The sequence below is a fragment of the Delphinus delphis genome, chromosome 13 (assembly GCF_949987515.2).
Source record: "Delphinus delphis chromosome 13, mDelDel1.2, whole genome shotgun sequence".
Taxonomy (NCBI): Eukaryota; Metazoa; Chordata; class Mammalia; order Artiodactyla; family Delphinidae; genus Delphinus; species Delphinus delphis.
Window position 1 is genome coordinate 12081756 of NC_082695.1, and position 25184 is coordinate 12106939.

The window sequence follows — 25184 nt, forward strand, 5'->3', positions numbered from 1 at the left end:
GGAGACGGCCCATCTCCACGAGGGCTATAAGTGGGAAGGCACGCACTCCCAAGGGAGAATAAGGTGGCTGGGACGCAGAGGGTGGTCCATGAAAAGTGAAAGACCTTAGGATGAAGAATATTAACTGAAAAACTGTTTTCGCTTACCCAGCAATGACAACACCATCGTGAGAATGCACATCGCATAAAACCGCGTCAGGAATGTGTTCCAGCTCACTCACGGCGCCTTTGCGATTCTGCATAAGAAAAGGGGGTGCAGTTTATACTACTCTCTGGATAGCCAGGAGACAAAGCATTTCGCTCTCAACTACATTCATGGCAGTTTTTTACGGCATGGGCTGTGTCCATAGTTATCAAGACATTCGAAAGGACAGAGACAACTAATATGTTAAGCTACGTATTTATGAGTTACAAACACACTGAATGAAACTACTGGGCACGGGATGCGCGAGACGAGGGCCCTGTCCTTGAGGGGATTACAGGATGTTAACCACTCCACTCCGCAGTGGGCTGCTACTGAAGAAATGTATAAAGTGTATTTAAAAAGTCCAGTTCAGATGAGAGAAAGTAGTTAATGGTATTTTACCTGTTAACACCCCTTATTAATGCTCTCAGAATAAAATGAAAAAGTATATACAACAAGATAAAAATCAGGATGGGGAAAAGAAAAGACATTGTTTCTGACTGAGAGGTCAGAGGTTCATGGAAAGGGTATTTAAAGGAAACCCTAAAACCCATAACACAGCTGCTCCTGAGGAGGGAACTAGGTGGTAGGTGGAGAGAGGTGAGAAAGAGATGTATTTTCCAGTATATGCCCTTTTATGACTTTTGATTTACTGCATCACGATTGTTTATTTACTGATTCAAAATATGTATAAATAAAATAATTATTTTTAAAATAAAGGGAATCTTGAAGAATAGAAAGTATTTACATGTGGGATGTTGGGAAGGGCAGGGCAGGACAGTTAAGCCAAAAAGCAAGCGTGAATAAAAGGTATTCAAGAACACCAAGCCATGAAAAAATACATACACATAACGGAATTGCTTTGCTGTACGCCTGAAACAATACTGCAAGTCAACTATATACTTCAATTAAAAAAAATACCAAGCCATCCATAATTTCAACTTTGCTGTACCAGCACAAGGATTAGAAATAGTGTGTGTAAGTGGCAAGCACAGTTCTTAGCACACAGCAGGTTTTCAATAAATGGTAGTTACTATTTATATTATTAGGAGACAGATGATGACATCCGTTCCATTAAAACCAATGTTTATTAAGCAGCTGTACTCCAGGCACTGTGCAAGACGATCTACATGGTGATCTCACTGAACTCGAGGACCAAGTCCAAGGCTGAGGGACACAACTGGACACATCCAAGTGGGGCTGTCCTGCTAGTGGAGACATGGGGATGGAAGGACTTGAGAATCATCTGTTCGAGGGCCACAGCCAAAATGACAAGAACAGCAAAGCTCTTTTGAGGGACAAGCTATTGAAAGAAAAGGAGAGGGCCTGTGTGCTCACGTCCTCCACTAAGTTTCATCACGTGGCTTCCTCCCCATCAAGGGCTCCAACCCCACACTGGTATTCTGGATTAGAGAGATCCTAGAATGCTACAGTGAAATGAGTGTATGCAAACACCAGGGAAAGGAACATCATTTGCATGCTGGCTCTGAACTGCAGGTCCAGGTAAGTTCCTGCATTCACAGGTCATCCCCTGTGTGGAAGTACTGAGAACCCTGGGGTCCCTTCTCAGCTTCCTCCAACACCAACCTAGGAGATGCCAAACCAAATCACCTGCCCAACCCATCCTGAGGCTGACCATGAACAGCACCAAACCACAGCATCTGCGTGCCAAGGCCGATGCTAACTGAGCAGCAGACACAGGCCACGCGCTGTGGGAGGAGTGTTAGATATATCATTAGACAGTCATCCTCACGACGGCGCAGAGAGCGCAGCTACTCTCAGCTCCACATTAGAGATGAGAAATCAGAGGCACACAAAGGGAAAGCATCTTGCTCTGCACTACCTTTCATGTTTTCATAAGAATTCCTTTCATTCTAGAATCACAAGAATCCCATCACTACAGTTAATGCAAGAGTCATCATCTGACATTTTACTTCTGTAGTCCTCACAGGTATAACAGTGCAGGAAATGGGCCCGAGACACTCCACAGAGAAGCCTCCCTCCGGTCTCCCTGCAGTTTGACTCCAGGTCATTCAAGCAACGACCTCTTATTGAGCACTTAACAAACACATGGCTTTGGGTTTGTTGGAGAAGAACAACAGAACAGACGTTCAGTTGGATTGTGCGTAATCTGTATACTGGCATTAAGTGCTGGATGCTATGCGGCGGGTCTTTAAACCCCTTCGCTTCGGCCCCCTCCAGCCTGGATGAGGAGGGGGCACCTGCTTCCCTCCCTAGCTTTCTAATACCAAAGAGGAAACAAAGAACTCAGCTGCTGCTTTCTCTCTTAGAATCTGACATTTATGAATTCAAGCCAGGGTACATGGAATATCTCCAGCTCTCATGCTCACGAATCTCAAAAGTATCCCTCCTTCCCAGACAGAAAGGCCCTAGTAAACGCCTCACTCTCAAGCTTTCCTTAAATTATGGCTCCTCCTGCCAGGGTCAGACCCTCTGCTTTCCGGCCCCCAGCCTGTCTAAGCAGCTTTGGCAAACCCAATGCCTGCTCTCACTTATGTCCTTCACACAGACATAACCAAGCCAATGGGCAAGAGGGCGAGGGGGCCCTCACGCGAGTTTATTACCTGGAGTGGACACACAGAGCGGGGGCCAGAGGGATCTGTACTTAGTGGTGGGTCTTCATGGCCAAGCATGGCTATGCTAATCCTCTTTAGAAGGATGGTTCTCACCCAGGGCTGATTTTGCCCTCAGGGGACATCGGACTGGTCTGAAGACTTTTTGGTTGTCAGAGCTGAGGGGAGGAAGAGAATGCTTCTGGCATATACTGGGGAGAGGCTGGACATGCTGCGGAAGATCCTGCAATGCCCAGGACAGACTTCACCGCAAAGTATTGGTCCCAAATGGCACTAGTGCTGGGGTTGAGAAACCCGAGTTAGAGGAACACTACGTCTTATTAGCTTTGCTAGGAACTGTGACGCTGCCCAGATCAAGAGTATCGGTCACTAATCAGGTTATGAGGTGACTGGGGACAGACATGCACATAGGCAATATGTCACTATCAGTAATGAGCAAAAGCTTGTTAATCTCAAAGTCTATTAGGATTGACCTTTACAGGAGGGGAAAGAATACAGTTCTGTCCCTTCCTTCCAACTGAATATCCAGCTACCCAGGTGGGAAGAAACGGGCACCACACTGCTGTCTCGTCATGCCTTAAACAGCTTTATGTAACACTGTTCTTGACAGTTATTTTCTACAGAAACACTGTTCTGTGCAAATTCATAGCTGTGATCTAATATTTCTGTAGAAATTTTGAAGTGATAAATGTTATGGAAGCAAGCCAATAGGTTATGTGAGGGAAGAGAAGACAGTACTTAGAGAAGCTTAATGATCTCCCTCTTAGAATTTACTGGAGATAGCATTTTCAGCCCCTCTTTTGTATTCAGGTGGTGCTTTCTTGGTCCATCCAGGGAGACGGTGGCAGTGAAAAGGGGCTGCACTGAGCACTAGCCTAAAGACCCCGACCACCAGAGGCGAGGGGACCGGATCCTCAGTCTCGCCCCTCCTCTCCTAGAGGACAACAGGACGCTCCCAAAGAGTGTGCTTGAAAACAAGGGCAGATACTCTAATGGGCAACAAAAGGGGCAACAAATCACCAACAGCTGAAGGGACGCTCACCATCCTCCTCCTCTCCTTGTTTTTGGCAGTTAATCTCAGGATGAAATTGGAAGGACTCGGGTGTTTAATCCCAGGCTTGGATTCCTGTGTCCTTGCAGGCTATTCCCCTACAGGTAATGATATTGGCCACTGCCTACCTTCCAGTTGGTTCTTAACATGTGTTCCTTGGCTCGGCACTCTTGGAAGATGAGCTTCCAGCAAGAATAATCGGAGATGCTGCTCTCGGGAAGGTGCCCTTCCTGCTGGCACAGCCGGTACCAGAGTACTTCATCTTCTGCAATCACCTTCCACGTCTTGCTCACCTAAAACAGCAGAAGTGACACAAATGTCAAATTCTGCAATTAGAGAAGTCCCTTGTCATCCAAAAATCAATCAACACCTTTATTACTGCCCTGGGTTTATGGCAGTATAAAATGTCTCATTAACAAAACACTCTGAGGCAAAAAAAAATACAAGCAAATGTTTCCTGTTTTATCTTTCAAGATTTCAAAATTGTTGTACTACCATCTAATATCACATTTTAAACTACTTGGTTAAATTATTTTATATATATATGTATAAAATATAAAGAGAAAAAAATACACAAATACATAAAAGGCATAAAATATACACTGTAACACGTTAATAGATATAAAATCATACACAGCTTTTCAGAACAGAATCTCTTTACTTTTCACCAATAAGCACTTGTCTTTCCATCTTATAGAGCTACAGACCAATGACCTCTGAAGTAGAGAGCTGTAATAAAATATCCATAACCCCAAACTTCTGGTCATATGAGAAATTCAGATTTATACTATGTGCAAAAACTTAGATTATAAATGTGTAGATTAAAAAAATTATTTAACAGAAAACTCAAGCAATTATCTAGGATGGTAAGATCTGATATAGAGAAATTAATATTATGACTGGACCGAATTTCAAATCCCAACAGTATCCAGAGGAAATGGCCATTTTAGCTATTAGTGTGTGTGTGTTTGTTTTACCACCAATGTCTCTTTTTTTTACATCTTTTTTGGAGTATAATTGCTTTACAATAGTGTGTTAGTTTCTGCTTTATAACGCAGTGTATCAGTTATACATATGTTCCCATATCTCTTCCCTCTTGCGTCTCCGTCTCTCCCACCCTCCCTATCCCACCCCTCTAGGTGGTCACAAAGCACCGAGCTGATCTCCCTGTGCTATGCGGCTGCTTCCCACTAGCTACCTATTTTACATTTTGTAGTATATATATGTCCATGCCACTCTCTCACTTTGTCCCAGCTTACCCTTCCCCCTCATATCCTCAAGTCCGTTCTCCAGTAGGTCTGTGTCTTTATTCCCGTCTTACCCCTAGGTTCTTCATGACATTTTTTTTCTTAGATTCCATAAATATGTGTTAGCATACTGTATTTGTCTTTCTCTTTCTGACTTACTTCACTCTGTATGACAGACTCTAGGTCCATCCACCTCACTACAAATAACTCAATTTCGTTTCTTTTTATGGCTGAGTAATATTCCATTGTATATATGTGCCACATCTTCTTTATCCATTCATCCAATGATGGACACTTAGGTTGTTTCCATCTCCTGGCTATTGTAAATAGAGCTGCAATGAACATTGTGGTACATGACTCTTTTTGAATTATGGTTTTCTCAGGGTATATGCCCAGTAGTGGGATTGCTGGGTCATATGATACTTCTATTTGTAGTTTTTTGAGGAACCTCCATACTGTTCTCCGTAGTGGCTGTACCAATTCACATTCCCACCAGCAGTGCAACAGTGTTCCCTTTTCTCCACACCCTAGCTATTAGTGCTTTGTCTTCCAACCCTAACTTTGGGGAAGGATGGATTTACTTCATCATGGGATAATGTACAAAGCTGGGCAGACTGCAAAGATGGACTCTGCTCGCAAAATGAGAAACTGATCCGGCAGATCAACATGATCTGGGGTCTGCAACACATTCTGCTTGCTGTCCACCCAAAGGCTGAGCCTCACTTCTAAGAAAGTAAGAGTCATGACCAGTGGTTCATGGTAACTTGTGCTCCTTAACACTCCCTTGGGGCCACTTCAAGACATCAAGTACTCAGACAAGAAGAGAGAACATGAGACAAAGAGAGAGCACACAGCATGTGCACGGCAGACTCTCGTTACACAAGGGTGCCTCATCTGAGAAATACCAATAGGGAGTTAGCTTCCAGGACTACAGAGTTGAAGATCTCAGAAAATCTGCTCCTCCACAAAACCAACAAGAATACTGCCAAAAATTGTCAAAATCAACTTTTTCAGAACTCTAGAAATTAACTAAAGGCTTGCAACGTTCTGAGAAGCATCTATTCAAGAAAAATGGCTGAATCTTGGTAAGAATAGCAACCTTTGTATTGTTTTCACTTGCATTAATCCCATCCTCATCCTCTAGCTCCATGGTAGCCTTGAAAACCAACAGCCTCCAACTATAGCAGCTGTAAAAACCAGCAGTCTAGCAGCTCCCAGAGAGGCCAAATGGGTTTATAGCTCTCCAAAAGTACCATCCCCAGAGAACCGTCACTATTTGGCCTGTCTGGCAGCTTGCTAGAAAGCTCTGTTCTCGAGGCTTGTCTTTATCTAATCTGACTTAGATCTAACTGTCCTATATCCAGGGCATTTGTCAGAAAAAAATAAGGGACAACTGTTTAACGGTGCAGCTGCCTGACATGGCACTACCAAGTAGGGCTAAAAGGAGGCTAATCGAAAGCCTTAAAAGGAAAACCTGGGGAGTGGGACACCCCATTATAAATATATTCAAAATACTAAAGGAAAGCATATCTAAAGAAATAAACTTATGAGCACAATGTCTCACAAAGTAGAGAATATTGACAAAGAAACAATATTGTATTTTTTTTTAAAAGAACCAAACAGGGCTTCCCTGATGGCACAGTGTTGTTAAGAATCCACCTGCCAATGCAGAGAGCACGGGTTTGAGCCTGGTCCGGGAAGATCCCACATGCCACGGAGCAACTAAGCCCATGTGCCACAACTACTGAGCCTGCGCTCTAGAGCCCACGAGCCACAACTACTGAAGCCCACACACCTAGAGCCCGTGCTCCACAAGAGAAGCCACCACAATGAGAAGCCCGTGCACCACAACAAAGAGTAGCCCCCGCTCGCCACAACTAGAGAAAGCCTGCATGCAGCAACGAAGACCCAACATACTTAAATAAATAAACTTCTTTAAAAAAAAAAAGAAGATAGTAATATAGGAAAAGAGGAACAAAAAAAACATACTGACAGCTCCTTAAATGGCTGAAGGCAGCCATCACATTTCCCCTTAGTCACTTCTTCACTGGTCTAAACACACCCATTTTCTCCAACTAATTGTCATAGGACTAGCTCCCCTACCCATTATCTCTGAAATGTACCCTAGTATTTATGCACCTCTGGTGTCCCTCTTCAAAAGTGATACTCAGGACTAAACAATACCCCAGATATAGACTGTCAAGTGCCATGAACAGAAGGATTTTATCAGATACTAATTTGCTACTTCACTTGAAGATACATCCTCATGGTTACAGAACGTATGGTCCAGAGCTTCTGGAGTCTGTTTATTTTATTAAATATTTAAGGCAGACAAATAGGTATATATTACAAACACCCATGGATACACCACCCTGCTTAAGAAATATTACCAATAAGCTTAAAACTCCTGTGCATCTCCCAGTGTCCACATCCTTTTCTCACCAACAGTAACCTCAGTTCGGTATTTATCAATCTTCAGAGTCTTTTTAAATACAAGTTGCAATTAAAGAAAAATAAATTCCCCATTTCTTACTCACACTATTATGTCTTAAACTTAAATTCTTAACTTTCTAAACTTTCTATCCATTTTAAATCCCAGCTCATCACACATACCCACCCCCAGCATTTTATATCATTTTTGCATCTCAATTCTGTCATCCATTGTAGGTATGCTACTTTTCCTTTACATAAGTCATCAGCAAAATACAGTCTGTGGGGCTTCATGTCTTAATTATTTTAAAAAATTAAGCAGGATAGGGCTGAGGACGGAGCCCGTGGCAAACCACTAGAGCCCTCCCCCAAGGCTGCCATGGATCCATTAAGCAGCCCACCCCAGGCACGGCCACAGCATCAGTTACAAATCCACTTAACCACACTGTCATCCCACACTTCTCCATCTTAGCCATAAGGGCATCGGGGAAACAAACCCTCATCTGATCACAAGTGGTCAGGAAATAAAGAATGGGATAATGACTCGGTAACACTGGAGTTCCAGTTTCGACTAGACAGAACACCATGGTTTTATTTTTGGCATGTTTGGTCCACAGCTGAGCCTGTCCATGACACTGGGTGGTGTCTGTCCATCTGTCTGTGCCAAAGTGAGTCTCAGCACTAGGCAATCATGAAGCACAGACAGGGACAGACCAACATCAGCTGTGACGGAGCCAGGCTACAGCTCAAATAGCTCCAGAGCAGAGTATTTCTGCCACAGGCCCCTGCAATTCAGGGTTAAATAAAGTATAAGGGTGAACACACGGACACCCTCATGGCTTCTCAAAGGCACAAAGTGCTAGCTAACCACACGGCAGTTTACTCTGACCCCTGGGATACATCAGCCCTTTTTTGTAAAAATTATAAAATGTAAAATTTTGTAGAATTTATGAAATGTAACTACTAGACGAAAGACCCAGACTCATTATTTCACTACACAGACCAGCACTTCCTAAAGCATATTCAATAGAATAGCAGCTCCTTAGGGTATTAATAAGTTATTTTAAAAAAGGATTCCACGGTCACACGAGTTTGGAGAACACTGGTTTAAACAAAACTAAGCAGGACTCTTCACTGCAGAACTTCTCAGAGCTTTTAGCAGACTGACACGTGTTGCATATCTCTAAGAAGGAAATATAAGAGGCTGCATTCCTCGAACTTATCTGGCTCCTGAACTCTTCTTACAAGGAGTGTCTCAAAAGCCCAGTGTCCTCCAGAAGACACCTTACAGAACATTGATATGAGTATCAGTCAGTCAATTAAAACATATGTTGGGCACCAACTGTATGCGGGCACTAAGGCCAGCAATTCTTATCTACTTTCCACCTCAACCTGCCAAACTGACACCTTTGCAGGTGGGTGACACCCCACGGACATGACCAGTTTGGGGCCGCCTGCCCATGGCTGGGGAAGCTAGAGGGAAAAGTTCTGGTCTCTGCCCTTACAGTCGAGTTGGATCACAAGACTGGCCCCCAACAGCGGGTAATCTTTGTAATTCTGCAGTCCAAAAATTAGCTACAAGGCTGCACTTTGTTAGATGAAGCCAGTGAATCATCATCATTTCAGGAGAATCCAAATTCAATGCTCAGTGACTACAAACTAGAATATCCCAATTAAACATTCTGGATGAGTTTTAATGAGTACTAAACTGTACAAATTCCAGCCACTTTAAAATAGAGAAACTTTTCAGAGACTTTCAAGAACTCTCAAATACATGTCAGACCTTAAAAATCTTGGAAGCCGAAAACATTTTTTTATATCAGCTTCGAAGAAAATGTCAAATTGTCTTAAATAACACAGTCTGAAATTTGTACAACAGGGTTATGGGATAAAAACCTGAGAACAAAACATTGATGTTTCGGTGCATCATCCCCACCACTGACCCCTAGACCACAGGGCCTCTTCTGTAGAAAATAATATTCAGGATAAAGTTTAATCCTGGAAAACAAACAATAAAGCTCTTTGAGGGATTTATAAAAGCTAGAGGTGAGAATTACTTCCAAAAAGGGATCAGGATTGTATCTACGATCAGGTATTGAACACAGAAATGTGCCAACAATTTCTTTAGCAAATGATAAAGAGAGGGTTGTCTTTTTATTCTTCTTGTAAAGGAGAACAAAAATGATAGGCTTTAAGAATTTCTTTCAATCCTGAAGGGGGAAAAAATCAACAAGAAAAACACCTAGTCAAACTTTCACAAGTAAATTTTAAAGAGTCTCACCAAAAGGAAATCTAATTGTTTTGATTTCTTAAATTACATTAAATCTAGAAAGTTTACGAGCCTGAATTTTCCAAAGGCCTAATGGTCTTTCTTTAATACACCAGGATTGGACTGGCCCTGCCCAGTAAAAGCCCCACTGAGTGAGCCTCAGCTGCAAGAATTTGCTAATAAAAGTGTCTCCAGCATTTTGCTTTATAGCACCACTATGAATTGCAGCATTAAAAGAAAAAAAATTAAAAAGCCCTTGACTCAAAAACTAGCTTTATTAACTCTGCCTGGATTAAGGTTACCAGTGAGGCCCACAACAGGGGAAAAAGTGTCACTGTTCCAGTCACACAATGACATAATGAAGTCTACCTGGGGAGGACACACCACTGACCTCCCATTGCTAAACCCAGCAGTCTCTTCTCAGTCCTCCTCTCACTTGACCGCTTATTACCTTTGATCACTTTCACCTCCTTGAAAATTGCCCTCCCTTGGTTCAGAGGACTGTGCACGCTAGGTTTCTTCCCAGCTCACAGGTACCGCCTTCTCAGTCTGCTTATCGTCTACTCACAGTCTGTGCCAGGGCCCAACCCCTAATCTCCTCCTCTATCTACACTCACTTTCCTGATGATCTCGTTCAGTTTCCTGGCTTTAAATACCATTCATGTGCTGACTGCTTCCAAATTGACATCTTCAACCCTGAGTTCAACCCAGAACTCATCTGCAGCCTCACATTCAAGTACTGATCTTCCCCCCAAACTTGCTCATCCCACCATTTTCCCCTCATTAGTAATGGTAACCTCATCCACCCAGTTGCTCAGGCCAAACACCCTGGAGTCCTGTTGACTCTTCCTCCTCTCCCCACACCCAACCCATCAGCAACCCTGACTCCACCCACTTCTACCAGCACAGTCCTGGTCCAAACCACCATGTAGCCTTCCAACTGGTCTCCTTGCTGCCGGCCTTGTTCCCCGGCATATTCTTCACATGGCAGGGAAAATGATCCCTTTTAACATATAAGTCAGACCTTGTCACTCCTCTGATTAAAACACTTCAATGGCTTCCCATCTCATTCAGAATAAAAGTTCAAGTTCTATTAACAGATTAAGTGCCTTCTGAATTTGGACCATCTCTCCTTCTATTAGCCCTGTCTGCTCACTACATCCCTGTGTTAGTTTCCTATTGATATTCTACAAACTTATCACAAACTTATGGCTTTAAATGACCCACATTTATTCTCTTACAGTTCTGGGGGCCAGAAGTCTAAAATCAAGGTGTTGGGGGAACTCCCTGGTGGTCCACGTTTCCACTGCAGGAGGCACGGGTTCAATCCCAGGTCAGGGAACTAAGACCCCATAAGCTGCACAGCGTGGCCAAAAAATAAAATAAAATCAAGGTGTTGGCAACAGGGTTGCATTCCTCCTGGAGGCTTCAGGGGACGATCTGTTTCTTTACCTTTTCCAGCTTTGAGGGGCCACGTACATTCCTTCGCTTGCAGCCCCTTCCTCCATTTTCAAAGCCAGCAACATAGCATCTCCTCTCCTCTCTGACCTCCTGCCTCCCTCTAAGGAGCTCTGTAGTCACAATGAACCCACCTGGATAATCCAAGATCACTCCATGTGAAGATCCTTAACTTACATCTGCAAAGGTCTTTTTACCATAAAAGATAACGTAGTCATAGGCCTGAGGATTAGGGCATGAACATCTCAGGGAGGCCATTACTCAGTTGCCACAGCCTAGCCAGTCTGACCTTCCTGCTGTTCCTCACACAACAGGTACACTCACCTCAAAGCCTCTGCACCTGCTATTCCCCTCTGCCAGAGACCAGCCCAGCTTCCTTCTTCCCTCCTTCAGGTCTCTGCTGAAAGGTCACCTTCTCTATGAAGTCTTCCCTGGCCACCCCAGATGATGCAACCCCCAACATCATCTCTGCGTCTCATTTTTCTCCATAGCACTTACCACCATCAGATATAGTCTATATTTAATGATATTATTTACTGCACATAATGTAAAGCTTTCCAAAAGGCAGGGGTTTTTATGTTTTGTTCACCGTCTAGAATGGTACATGGCACATAGTAGGCCCTCTGTAAATAACCGAATGAGAAGAATAAGTCCAATTTTTTTTTTTAAGTTCAACACCTAAAAAAACTGGATTGCTGGGCATATACCCAGAGAAAACCATAATTCAAGAAGACACACGCACCCCAATGTTCACTGCAGCACTATTTACAATAGCCAGGTCATGCATGGATGCAACCTAAATGCCCATCGACAGACAAATGGATAAAGAAGATGTGGTACATATATACAATGGAATGTTACTCAGCCATAAAAAGGAATGAAATTGGATCATTTGTAGAGACATGGATGGATCTAGAGACTGTCATACAGAGTGAAGTAAGTCAGAAATAGAAAAACAAATATCGCATATTAACGCATATATGTGGAACCTAGAAAAATGGTACAGATGAACCAGTCTGCAAGGCACAAACAGAGACACAGATGTAGAGAACAAATGTATGGACATCAAGGGGGGAAAGTGGTGATGGGGGGTGGTGGTGGTGTGATGAATTGGGAGGTTGGGATTGACATGTATACACTAATATATATAAAATAGATAACTAATAAGAACCTGCTGTATAAAAAATAAAATAAAATTCAAAAATTACAAAAAAACTGGATTGGTTTTATTTTCAAAGGTCAGCTCCTGGCATGTGCTGCTCTCAGAAGGCTTTGACTTTCTTATTCAAATATAATCTCTTGCTTTCTGATTTTTTTCTCTTTTAAGTTTTAATATGAAAAATTTCAACCACACAGAAGTAAAGTGAACAGCGTAATAAACTCCCAAGTCACCCCCACTCTGTTCAAATGACTATCAATATTTTGCCATTCTTGTTTCATCTAGTTCCCCATCTTTTTTTCTGGAGTTGCTTTGGTTCTCCCTAACCCCTTTTAGAGGGAGCAGCCACTGCAACCTGGGGAATTAAAAGGAAACTCCTGTGGATGCCTGGGTGTCAGGCATGCACATATCTCCCTGAGAGAAGTCTGGGGGCAAAGGTGGAAATTAAGAACTAAGGGAATCCTGCCAGCAACTACAGGTCCTCAGAATAATTTCTGCTCTGAAAATCAACCAGGCACACTTGGCTCTAAATTTCCAACCTTTAAAAATGTCATTAAGATCTGTAGCTAGAAAAACTCAAATTTTAGTTTCTCCTATTTGGACATATGGGAAGATCATAAGATCACATTTGCCTTGAAACTTGAAATATCATAATCTAATACACTGGGCTTTAGTTCCAGAGCTACTTATTTATTTTGGTAATACCTACTTCTTGCTTGCCAATTTTAACATAAATCTTAAGTTTTTAACCTCTCCCATCTTCCTTCTTTTTCTGTATTACATTCTTCAAGGACGTTTTTCTACCTTTTACTTGAAAATCATGGCCCTGTTGCCTTTGCAACTCTATTTCTAAACTTACACATTAGGAAATACACATAACTAAAATATATGCTAAAATTGAAAATGAAAAAATAAAGTTATAGAGATGGAGAACAAATTCGAGGTTGCCAGGGGTTAGGGAAGGGCATGGCTATAAGAGTAGCAGGACTCTTGTGATGAAAATTCTGTATCTTGACCGTGTGGTCACTCAAATCTACACACGTGATAAAACTGCGTAGACTTAAATACACACAAATAAGAGTGTATTAAACTGATGAAATCTGAGTAAGCTCCATGGACTTTGCAAATGTCAATTCCTGGTTTTGATATTGGGCTACAGTCTGCAAGACATTACCAATGGAGGAAACTGGGGGAAGGGTACACAGAACTTCCCTGCACTATTTTTTGCAACTTATGAATTTCTAATTACTTTTAAAGTTTTTTAAATGAACATTGGTAAATACTTAAAAACCTTTACTCCTTAGAATTACTCATGTTGTAATATAACAGCACACTCACTTTTCTCATAAAAACCAAACAATTTTGTAATTTCGAAATCGACAATTTTGTCATTGTTGTCCATTTTAAAATATTACCCTTTAAAGTGTTTGGAAATCCTGTGGACACACACACACAAAAGAACAAAAAATTCTAAGTAGCGAAATGATAAACTGCTCAATGAACCGCCCCAAGCATAACTGCTTACTAAAACCCACACTGTTTGAGACATCCCAGCATGATACTCTCCCAGAGATACTAAATCCCTCGAGGGACAAGTATGGATACCAAGGAGCTAGAGGTCAGCATTCAGGGTACACAGGACCACAAACTAACGTAAGGGGGCTTTAGTTTTGAAGCGTAAAGCCTCACAAAGCAGAAAAGAGAGGGGATGCAGAAAGGAGACAAAGTCAAGCGCCAAATCGATTCCCCAGTACAGTCTGTGGCATAATGAAATCTCAGAAGTCCGCCCCAATCAGGGTTCCTTACTGTTAGTCAGTTACCAATTTGGCATAAGGATCTAAGCAAACAGGTTTTCTCCAAGGGCACACATATAGTTTATGGTGCCAATTCCACATAACTGGCCCGACCACTTTCACTGAAATCCCAAGGCGGCTAGATTAAAAGAGAACCAGAGAGAAAGAGCGAGACGGAAAGAGCGAGCCCCCTCTAAAATAACATCATAAAGCAGCAGGACACTCCATTCAACAGAAGGCCCTTTTCCTGTTTCAAAAATAAAAACACCACGAGAAACAAATGAAAATGCTACTTATTTTTATTACTTTGTGGTTTTCTTTTAATGCTTGAAAAAAACAAAGCCAAGTCACAAACTACTGGCCATCCATCGTCATCTTTGTGCAAAAGCTCTACGAAAAAAATCCTGGCTTAGAAGATCAGAGCCACCTCAGGGGTTCTGTTTAAGTATATTTTCTAATCTTATACATGTGCTCTAAAAATTAGGTTCAACCACAAAAACCCAAATCCAACTGGCCCAAGAGGGAAGAATTCTGGTGCACAATTGGACTACTGTGTTGCAAATTAAACTGTTCACACCTGCAGAATAATCTCACCAGCATAACCAATCTACCCTGGAATGCAGCCCCACGGTACCAAAAGGGGGATTTCTTCTTCCACCAGATCCTATCTTTCACTGATAAACTCTTTGGATGAGAAAACCAGCAGCAGATGTGAAAGCCACATGGCCCTCTACAAAGCAGGAGAGCAAAAGCAACGTAAAAAGAAATGATTCCTTAAACAGCAGCTCCCTATCAAGAATGAAGATTTTATCATCTAAGGCTGACTTTGTGGAAAGCTAGCTATTGGATAGACCCTGTTCCAAGACTTTGGCTAACAGCATCAGGCTGAAATCCAGGAGCTGGACTCGTTTAGCTACACCCTTGTTTTCAACTCTTGGGAACAGGGCCAATGTGTAAAGTTAGAATATAACAAATCCAACTTCCAAGGCAAAGAAGAAGACAATGTAGGTACTCTTACTTCATGCGGTCGATAGGCTCTGAGCATGGTTTACACTTCAAACATTTTTATTTTGTGAATTTTAGCCTCTGCATAGTTTCTTCCGAAAGATTTCCACACCCTGCATCAAAAAATATTTGCCAATACCCCCCCTTAACTGATGCTGTGGCAATCAAAAATACTGAACACTTTCTCAAATTCATATTTAAGTAGAAAAATAGTTTTGATTAAGCAAAATGCTTCACAATAGGGTAAAACCATAATAGGGGAATAAAGTAAAACCAGAAACTCTCTAAATTGTCCTGTATTTTGTGTCATTTCACTGAACTGCCATGGAGTTAGACAGCTCTAGAGTCTGTCTAGTTTTCACCACCCTCAAACTGCCTTAATATTTTTACCTGCATATTCATGGTGGTGTTTCGGATTTTTATTGTATAGTTCTCCTACCACTCAATTTCACCAAACTCTTTCTCCTGAAGGTACAGAAACTTGTATCAAATGCATTATAGGATTCAGGGATGGGAAACAGTAACCACTAAACAAATTACTTCTTTGGCAATGGATACTCCAGTGCCTTCTGGGAACACAGCTGTCCATGAAAAGCCAAATGGTCAATCACATACACATTTAACTTATGAGAAATTAGACATTCTTCACCAAAAGGAAGAGAACAACAGACTAACTTTAATAATATAAATGCTTGCCTCTTAAAGCACGGCCAAAGCCACACTTGGCATCACCTGGTAGAAATGCAGATAATTGGGCCACACCCCAGACCTCCTGAATCCGAATTAGCATTTTATCAAGATCCCCTGTGATTCATGCACACAATAAAGTCCAGCCTAGACTGTATCTCCCACCATTCCACGCCATGGGCACGTGCCCCAGAGTAGGCATGAGATGGGTGACGCCGATCTGCAGTTCCCTCAGTGGATCTCAGCTCTCACATGCCTCTCGCCTCACTAAGTGGAATTCTGATGTTTGAAGGGTAATTTGGATCATACAGTGGAACATGACTTCACTGTTTTGTCCCCAGGCTGACCCTCAGCTCCCAACCTAATGACTGGCGTGACTGAACCAAGGCCTTGCATCTTTGCATTAGAAACGGTGAGGACATTAACAGGTCTGGTGATCTCAGTAAAGGCAAGTACAACCTTGTCAGCCTTGAGCATGCTGCCACCGGTCAGCCATAACTCAGACTGCAGGAGGAACACAGCTCTGGGACAGACGGTCACAAAAAGATAAACATGACATGGTGATATGGAACATAATCGTTTATGTTCAAGGTTGCTTTCCTTCAAGTAAAGCTGCTATCCAACTCATTATTTCTTTAAAGTTTGTCATTCTGTAAAGTAAATTTCTGCTATGGAAGAGCTTCCCATACTTGAATTACACATGTAGGTAGATCCTGACCATCCATTAATGACAGCTTACCTGCGCACACCTTCCTAGTTCTTTTCTGTCCAGATACTGAAATATATTGATTGCCAACTCGTACGGCAGTTGGATATCAAAGAAGGGCACGTCATCCATTTCATTCTGAGGAGGAAAAATAAAAGAAACAAGCTTAAGATTCTGAGATATGAAAATGTTCATATTTACAGGCCCTTTAATGACCAGCAATAGCCTTAAGTGGTGACAAGAGAGACGATGCTGATTCCCAGGAGAAGCAAAGCATTCTCACTATTCTGCAGAGCAGAGTCATGGAACTAATTCAGAGCTTGACAGCTACTCTCAATTCTCCAACCCCCACAAGCTTACCCTCCTTACATTCACTTATAAACTCCACAAGACCATTTCCCGTAATGCTTCAGAAAGGAGAAGCAGGGGTACCATCTCACAACCTGGCGTGTGCCACAGGAATCAGTGCAAAGGTTTGTGGAAAACCTCTCAGCTTCTAAGGAAAGGTGAGTGGTAGGCAGTCAAGAAAGAGCCTTGGAATCAGGGAGGCCACTGGTCCTTCCAGGACAACTGCTACTAGCCCCCAACTTGGAGGGGGGTGAATGCCCACAGCGAAGAAATGCTGACCTAGGTCACTGCAGTGTTTTCATCAGGAAGAGGGGGATAGGGCTGTGAATGTGAGCAAAAAGTAAACAAATGAAGTGCTGCTCTTGAGTAAGGTGAGTCCGTCTCCCCGTGGCCACAGGAGAAGCACAAGGTTTCCTAATGCACCCGGGGGCTTGTGCTGCTTAACCTGAGTGAGCCAGTGCAAACAGAGCAGTTCTTCTTCGGTGTCATTTATTAATGTGGAGAAATTAGAGCTTGCCTGCCTTTGGATAAGCAATTAGGGATGAGGTAACAGGCTTTATTTGAGAGATAAGGCTGTCATGACGATCCTGGTAGCACAAAGAAATACGAGGGTGAAACAGAAAAAAGGCCAAGTGTGCACATGGATCCCTCTGCCTGTTCCCGACTCCACCTGCCAAAGCTCACTTTGGTGTGTGCTCCTGTAAAGCTGAGGAAAGCAGAGCTCTGCATCCCAACAAAACTCGCTTAATAAAATTCATGTTTAATAAGCTTTGGCTGACGTCGGTGACTTACTGGTTGCAAGCAAATTATTAATCCACCACTCAAATACAACAGTTGTATATTGCAAGGCTTCATGAAAAGAATCTCAGCATTTTTAAGGGAGTGTGAGCACCGACTCAAACCCTACCACGATTCAGGGTGAAGATTTTTCTGGAATCATGTTTCCATTCATCTAGGAGTCTCAGGGCTAAAAGATAATCCAGGGCATAAGGAGGTAATGTATTCAACTGCAAAAACAGCGCAAGGCTAAGCACGAAGGCCAAGAAGGATCTCTAGAGGAAAAAAGAGGAAGAGCTGACAGTTCTCGGCGGGTAAAGAAGGAACGGCATGTTAAATCAGGACAGAAGTGTTGGCTTTACAGAAAACAACAGAAAAAAATCTGCAAGTGTAATTGGAAGACAAACGGGTCCTTGCCTAAAAAAATAATGGAAAGTCATTTGTCTAATGTCATGCTAGGTCCCCTCCTACAGCTAATCAGCTTTACTCATCGAGAGAGAGGCATCACTTTCTCTATGCCCAGATCCAACTTGAGACTCCTTACCGTAACTATGGAGGGAATGGAGGAAAGGTGCACACAGTACAAGACTATCCTTCACAGCCCTGGACCTCCTTCTGCTTTCTCTTTTGGAGTTTTTGACTATGGTGAGGTGGAGAAGTCTACCTTATCCACTCAGTAAAGAAACAAGAGAAAAATGTTCCCTATCCTCATACAAGCAGAATAAAGGCAAAGAAAAGTCTGCACTCATGCAAACTGAACTCATAATTAGCTTTTTTTTTTCTCCCCCCTGCCAGAGGCATTGCTTTCTTCAATTGGTCCCTTCGGGACTCCCTATAAACTGATGTCTGTACTTGACACTACTGCGATGAAGCATGAGAAGTCATCTCTGTTCTTAGTTTTGCTGGTGCAGAAAAGTCACAATTCTGGTGGCAGGTGCCTTCTCCCTTTTGCCTGTTCAGTTGGCCAGTTCTCTATTCTCATCCTAGAAAATACCGCCTCTGCCTTAGCATACTCCAAACTCTGCCACCATCCTCCTTCATGCCAGCCCCCATGACCTCTGGGATGCAGCAGAGCATGGAGGGTTAGAGCACAGATTCCAACCGATCATCCTAGTTCTGCATCTGACTAGCCACGAGACCAGGCTAAATGCATCTGATTCTTAGCTTCCTCAGCTATGAAACAGATATTAACACACCTAATACGTTATTCATGGGGCAGTTACGAGAAAAATGAAATAATGCATGGAAAGGGCCTGGCACAAGTACCCAGGCTCAGCATGCAATAACTGATTGCTAATAGTACTATTTTCTTTCCTTGAGTGGCATTCCAGGTCCCTTTTTTTCCTTCAACACATACTTTTGATTAGGTCCACATTCCGCGTAGCCCCCACGTCAGCTTGTTGTTTACACAGAAAGTTGTCTCCCCTTGTCACGAGATAAGCACATGATAGACGATGACAGTGGAAAGGGGGTGGTACAGCAGAAGCTGTCATTCACAAGTATGAATACTGAAAGTATCCACACAACAAGGGCTTTTCCAAGAGGGCTTTAAAAAAAGAATCATCAATTTAAAAAGGTTATACCACAGTAATAACTACAGATGGATCTGCTCTAGTGCACAGAGGATGAGAAGGAGGTAGCCAGCAGGGTGTGAATGACCAGTCCGGGGTATTAGGGCTCCCACACCAACAAACAGTCAGAGACTCCATGCTGGTCTCACTGCTAACACACGGTGTTATGGTTCTTGATCATTTATAAGTTCTGGAGAGCAACAACTGCTTCAAAGCATTGAATTATAATTATATAAACACCAACATCACAAAGCCAAACTTTTTTTTTAAATCACTGTGCTCTTAGAAAAGGGAACTCTCCTACACTGTTGGTGGGAATGTAAATGGATACCGCCACTATGGAGAACGGTATGGTGGTTCCTTCAAAAACTAAAAATAGAATTACCATATGACCCAGCAATCCCACTACTGGGCATACATCCTGCAAAAACCATAATTCAAAAAGAGTCATGTACCACAATGTTCACTGCAGCACTATTTACAATAGCCAGGACATGGAAGCAACCTAAACGTCCACTGACAGATGAATGGATAAAGAAGATGTGGCACATATATACAATGGAATATTACTCAGCCATAAAAAGAAACGAATTTGAGTTATTTGTAGTAAGGTGGATGGACCTAAAATCTGTCGTACAGAGTGAAGTAAGAGAAAAACAAATACCGTATGCTAACACATATACATGGAATCTAAAAAAAAAAAAAGGTTCTGAAGAACTTAGGGTCAAGATAGGAATAAAGAAGCAGACGTAGAGAGTGGACTTAAGGACACGGGGAGGGGGAAGGGTAAGCTGGGACGAAGTGAGAGAGTGGCATGGACATATATACACTACCAAATGTAAAACAGATAGCTAGTGGGAAGCAACCGCATAGCACAGGAAGATCAGCTCAGTGCTCTGTGACCACCTAGAGGGGTGGGATAGGGAGGGTGGGAGGGAGACACAAAAGGGAGGGGATACGGGGATATATGTATACATATAGCTGATTCACTTTGTTATACAGCAGCAACTAACACAACAATGTAAAGCAATTATACTCCAATAAATGTTTAAAATAATAATAAAATAAAAGGTGTGAAGAGTGGGGAAAAAAAAAATCACTGTGCTCTTAGAATTGCATCTAAACTGCAAAATGATGGTCAATCCCAAACAGATCAAGTCCCAGACTCTTATGTAAATGACCTTCCCTGTTGCTACCACTGGCTGGGAATGGCAGGAAAAAAAAAAGAAACCAACATACTAAAGGAAGGTCCACATCTCCACATCTTAAGAAATATGTAGACCCACAAGGTCAGGAGACCAAATGCTGAAGTTTCATGTTGCACCCTTAGCATCCTTCTGGCAAGACATTCTATCATTGGCTCTTGTAGTGGAGGCTGTGGTGGGTCACTCAGATTCCCCCTCTGGATCCATGACACCTTCCCCCCAGATGCCCAGAATGCTGCCTGCCACTGGCTCTAGCTGTGTCCCTTCCCAGGCACTGCCCTTGGCCAAAAAGCTGCCTCATTCCAGGTTACACTCCCTCCTCAAGGGCAGTGTGCACCCAATGACTACTCAACAGCTGAATATAAAGACCTCTATGTGGGACCCCTCAGAAAGGCCAACCCATGAAACCACCTGCATGCAAATCTCTATCTCGGAGACTGTTTCACAGAAATTCTAATCTTTATTCCCAAATAGTCCTGTGTTCAGCACATTCACAAGGGCTCTTATGCACAACTCCAGAGACATTAGGTAACCTACTTCCCTTTCTACTAAGGAGGCAACAGTGGAATGCAGGTAAGTTAGAGTGATGTTATTATACCGAAAAACAAAAAACTAGAGCAGCTTCAGGGTTAAGTAAATCACTCATAAACTTCTCTCTCTTATTATTAGTAACATATCACCTGGGGAACACCTTACAAAAGACTGAGAGTTACGAGCATGCTGGATCCTGTGGTTAAAAATCCAATTCTTTTACAGGTACAGCATAATTTGACAAGGATGTGGAGCCACATCCTGGACAGAGGCTGCAGCCCAGTAACCACATGTACCTTAATAGTAGCAGCAAGAAGGTCCTAAGCACTCTCACTTGGTACTACCCTGGTTCACAAAGTAAAAAAAAAACAAACAAAAAACTACTACTTGCTACTAGTGTGCAGAGAAGTACCCTGCCATCTAAAAGGTGCTATCAGTGCTCGCTTCAGCAGCACATATATTAAAATTGGAACGATACAGGGAAGATTAGCATGGCCCCTGCACAAGGATGACACGCAAATTCGTGAAGCGTCCCCTATTTTTAGCAATTATACTCCAATAAAGATGTTAAAAAAAAGAATTTAACTGCAGTCTCTAAATAGAAAAAAAATTAAAAATAATAAAAGGTGCTATCAGACTTCCATCTAGGCTATTTTGAAGCATACAGCCACCCTAAAAGTTATGGGCCACATTAACCAACTATATCTATAGTAACTTAAATATGGAAATGGACAAGTTGGCAGTTCAGAAACTAAGATATTCCAAGAAGAAAAGAGACACTTGAAATATAGGAAACGTGGTCGTACTATAAAAAAGTCAGTATGACTACAATGTTTAGAGAATAATTTAGAATGGACAAATTTATGCTACAGAAGACCATACAGAAGACCAGTAAATTTAAAGTATTAACATTCCTTCAAATTTAAAGAAGGACACCCTTTGGACAACATACAACTTGGGTTTTAATTTTTTTTTTAATGGTTGAGATATTGATTCTCTCTCCAATATTGGTGACTCTTGTCCTGTATTATACATCAAAATCATCTGTGTGTGTGTGGGGGTGTGTGTGTGTGTGTGTGTGTGTGTGTCTGTGTGTGTGTGTCTGTGTGTGTGTGTGTGTGTGTGTGTGTGTGTTTTAAACCAAAAGCCCAGGGTCTCACTCAGACCTACTGTCCCAAATTCCCAGGGATGGGGCTCAAGCAACTCTTCCTCAGGAATCCTCATACAAACCAAAAGTTGAGAACCACAACCCTAACTTACCAAAAGACTTAAGAATCAATCCTTTCCCAATCAAGCCAAAAGAAAAAAAAAAAAAAAGCCACCACAAAGGGGTCATGTTACTTTGTTAATTCAAAGTCAGTGAATACTAGATTTTCCCAAAGTCTACTGGACTTACTCCAAAAAACGCTAAGAGAAATTGCAAATAGATCCATCCCCAGGGAGGCTGATTTGTACTCTTATGTGCTAATGTAAGACTAAGTCTGTAAATGGACTGGTTTTGTGCCTTACTGTTAGAAATTTAATCTGTCTTCTCTTGTTTAGTAGAAGGAGGGATAATTACTAAGAGCCAAATCAGTAAAAAGTGAAGAAATTGACTTAAAGTTTGTTCCCAGTGTAATCTCCAGGGCAAACAACAGGAAAGATCTCTCTAGATGGTGTTTTAAGAAACTAAGAAAAGCACCTGAGTTCAAACAATAGATACATAGCATTTCTGCTAAATCTGTCACTGAAAGGAGACTGTTTTCTACATGAATTTATCTCAACTTTCTACATACTGCTAAGGAGTAGACGCACACAATCTCAATCAGAAGGAACAGATGAGTTCCAGTTTCACCCGCATTTTCTTTAAGAAAAATAAAATTAGTTGATTAGGGGAAAAAAAGGTCTGAAACACTGTCAAGATAAACAGCCATTCATTTACATTCCCAAATGTGTCTCAAAACACGTTCTTATTTATACAAAAGAAAAAAAATGACGAAAGTCCACCAAAATGTTAACAGCTGTAGCCACTGAGCAATAACATTACAAGAGATTTTTGTTTTTCTATTCTTCTGAATTTCCTCAATATTTTTACAATAACCATGTTTCACAAAGAAAAACAATACATTTGTAAGATAAGGTGTTTTATGTTCAAAACACTATCTGAATTCAGGTCCATGCCAGGTGCTGGGGGGAGGGAGGTACTGTTAGCAAATGTATAAGAAATGATATCAACACCCAAAGAGCTAAAATCTTTTATAGAGCTAAATCACTGTCACATAAAATGGAATAAAAACTGGAGTCTACAAAAGGCAATAGAGATAGCCCCCCAAGGTATTCCCAAGTTCATCAGGAAGCCAGCTATTTAGAACCTGGAAATCACTTCTCCGACGCAACAATGCTGTGAAGAGTGGTTAAGCTCCCAAGCAGTCCACAAAAAGCCAACTTATCTTTTAACATTTAACCTAATCCCTTGCCTCGCTATGAGAAAGAGCAAAAGGTATTCAATAAATTTTTGTTGACAGCATACGTGGATGATATAGCTGAACTTTAACACTACAACATCTAACAGGTACATTGCACTGCATACAGTAGATGCACATTAAACGTCCATGGGATTTGATTTTTTTTTAATGGGCTTCCCAACTTCAAGAGCCATTATCATTCACCACCTACTGGTATGATTCCCCTGGGCACTCTGGCAAGGGGTGGACACAGAGAGCAATCTAAACGACTGGGCAGTGAGGGCTGGGGCAACCCCAGGAGGCTGGGCAGTGGAGAAAGCTAGGGAGGCAGAGGACGCACGACCTCTGGTTTCAAAGCCCCCTTTTAGTCGGATACAGTTTTTCTCTCCAGAAAGAAGTCAGCAGGGGGGGGGGGGGGGAGCTCCCTTATCAAAAGCTTCCGGTCCCAGAGGGGCCTGTGTGGGTATGGTTTGTTTGTGGAAAGAGTTTCACGTCAAGGGTCCCAAATACTCCAAACACATTCGTACCATCAAAATTGGCTATATAATTTGTAGAGCCCAGTGGAAAATGGAAATGCGGGGCCCCTTGTTCAATATTAAGAATGTCAAGATGGCAACAACAGAGCATTAAACCGAGCACAGGGTGCTTCTAAGCCTGGGGCCCTATGTGACCACACAGGTCACATGGGCCCACGAGGCCAGCTGGCCCTGGCCACCACAGAACCTTTGCACTTGCCATTCTCTGCCTAGAATGCCCCCCCCCAATCTCTGCACACTTGCTCCCTCACCTCTTCCATAAGCATGACCTTCCTAGGAAGGCCTCTTGGCTAGCACTATCCCCAACACATACACACTCTGTCCCTTCCACCTGCTTTCTTCTTCTCCAGGGCATCTATTACCTGACAATTATTTGTTCATTGTCCATCTCCCTCTTGCCCAGAATGTGGGCTTTATAAGAGCATGAATTTTTTCTGACTTGTTCACTGCTGTAGCCTCAGTGCCTAGAAGAGTACCTGGTACCAAGAAGCCACCTAATGAGTACTTGAGGAGTGAATGAATGGAGCCCAGGCTGCTTCAAGCAGCAGAACCTTTCAACAAACAGACGTCCTAACTTACAAGTTGTTCCAGTGTACACAGAGACCATTACAAAACATGTCCAAGTAGACATGTGCTCACTCGTAACAGGAAAAAAATACATGGCACTGACAAGAAAACGTTTTAGTTGGAGTAAAGGAAAAGGCAGAGAACCTTGGGCTGGAGGGATCAGGGGAGAGTTAACATAGGAACAAGAATCAAGTTAAGCCTTAAAAGGAAGGAAGGCAAAGGACAGAAAGAGGAAGGAAAGTCCCTCCAGGTAAGCCAGTGCATGAGCTCACATTTGACTCGGTTGCCTTCTCATTTTGTGTTAGTCAGTTCCCCTACTTGTTTCTAACTTTAAAAAAAGAGGAACGTCAAGTCATCAAATTGACCTGCTGACAACATAGATGTAGGCTCTGACAAATTAAATATTGACAAAGTGAGCAATAAATACTGGCCAACAGTATTAAAACTTTCATCAGGCCTGAAAACCCAAATCGTAACGCTCCGAATGTTCGCAGGGGTTCTAACCATCACAGAGCCTCCTTATGAGGCTGTTGCTGGAAGCAGCAGCTCTGCCCATGCTATTTCAATTCCACACGTGCCGACGGGGCCCCCACTGCACTGAGTACCATAGGCGGGGTTACAAG

General features: G+C 42.4%; 1 protein-coding gene and 1 non-coding gene across 2 annotated transcripts in view; one reads left to right on the forward strand and one right to left on the reverse strand.

The window, feature by feature from the left end:
* FBXW8 (F-box and WD repeat domain containing 8) overlaps positions 1-25184 on the reverse strand; it is a 114461-nt gene that overhangs the window by 82939 nt on the left and 6338 nt on the right. The window contains exons 2-4 of the mRNA XM_060028099.2: positions 16616-16720; positions 3957-4121; positions 147-235 (exon numbers count right to left, since the gene is read on the reverse strand). Of these exons, the coding sequence (XP_059884082.1) occupies positions 147-235; positions 3957-4121; positions 16616-16720 (359 nt within the window). The remainder of the gene's footprint in view (positions 1-146; positions 236-3956; positions 4122-16615; positions 16721-25184) is intronic.
* On the forward strand, positions 21451-21557 carry LOC132436689 (U6 spliceosomal RNA). The gene has a single exon (XR_009521842.1). It is a non-coding gene; the product is annotated as a U6 spliceosomal RNA (small nuclear RNA).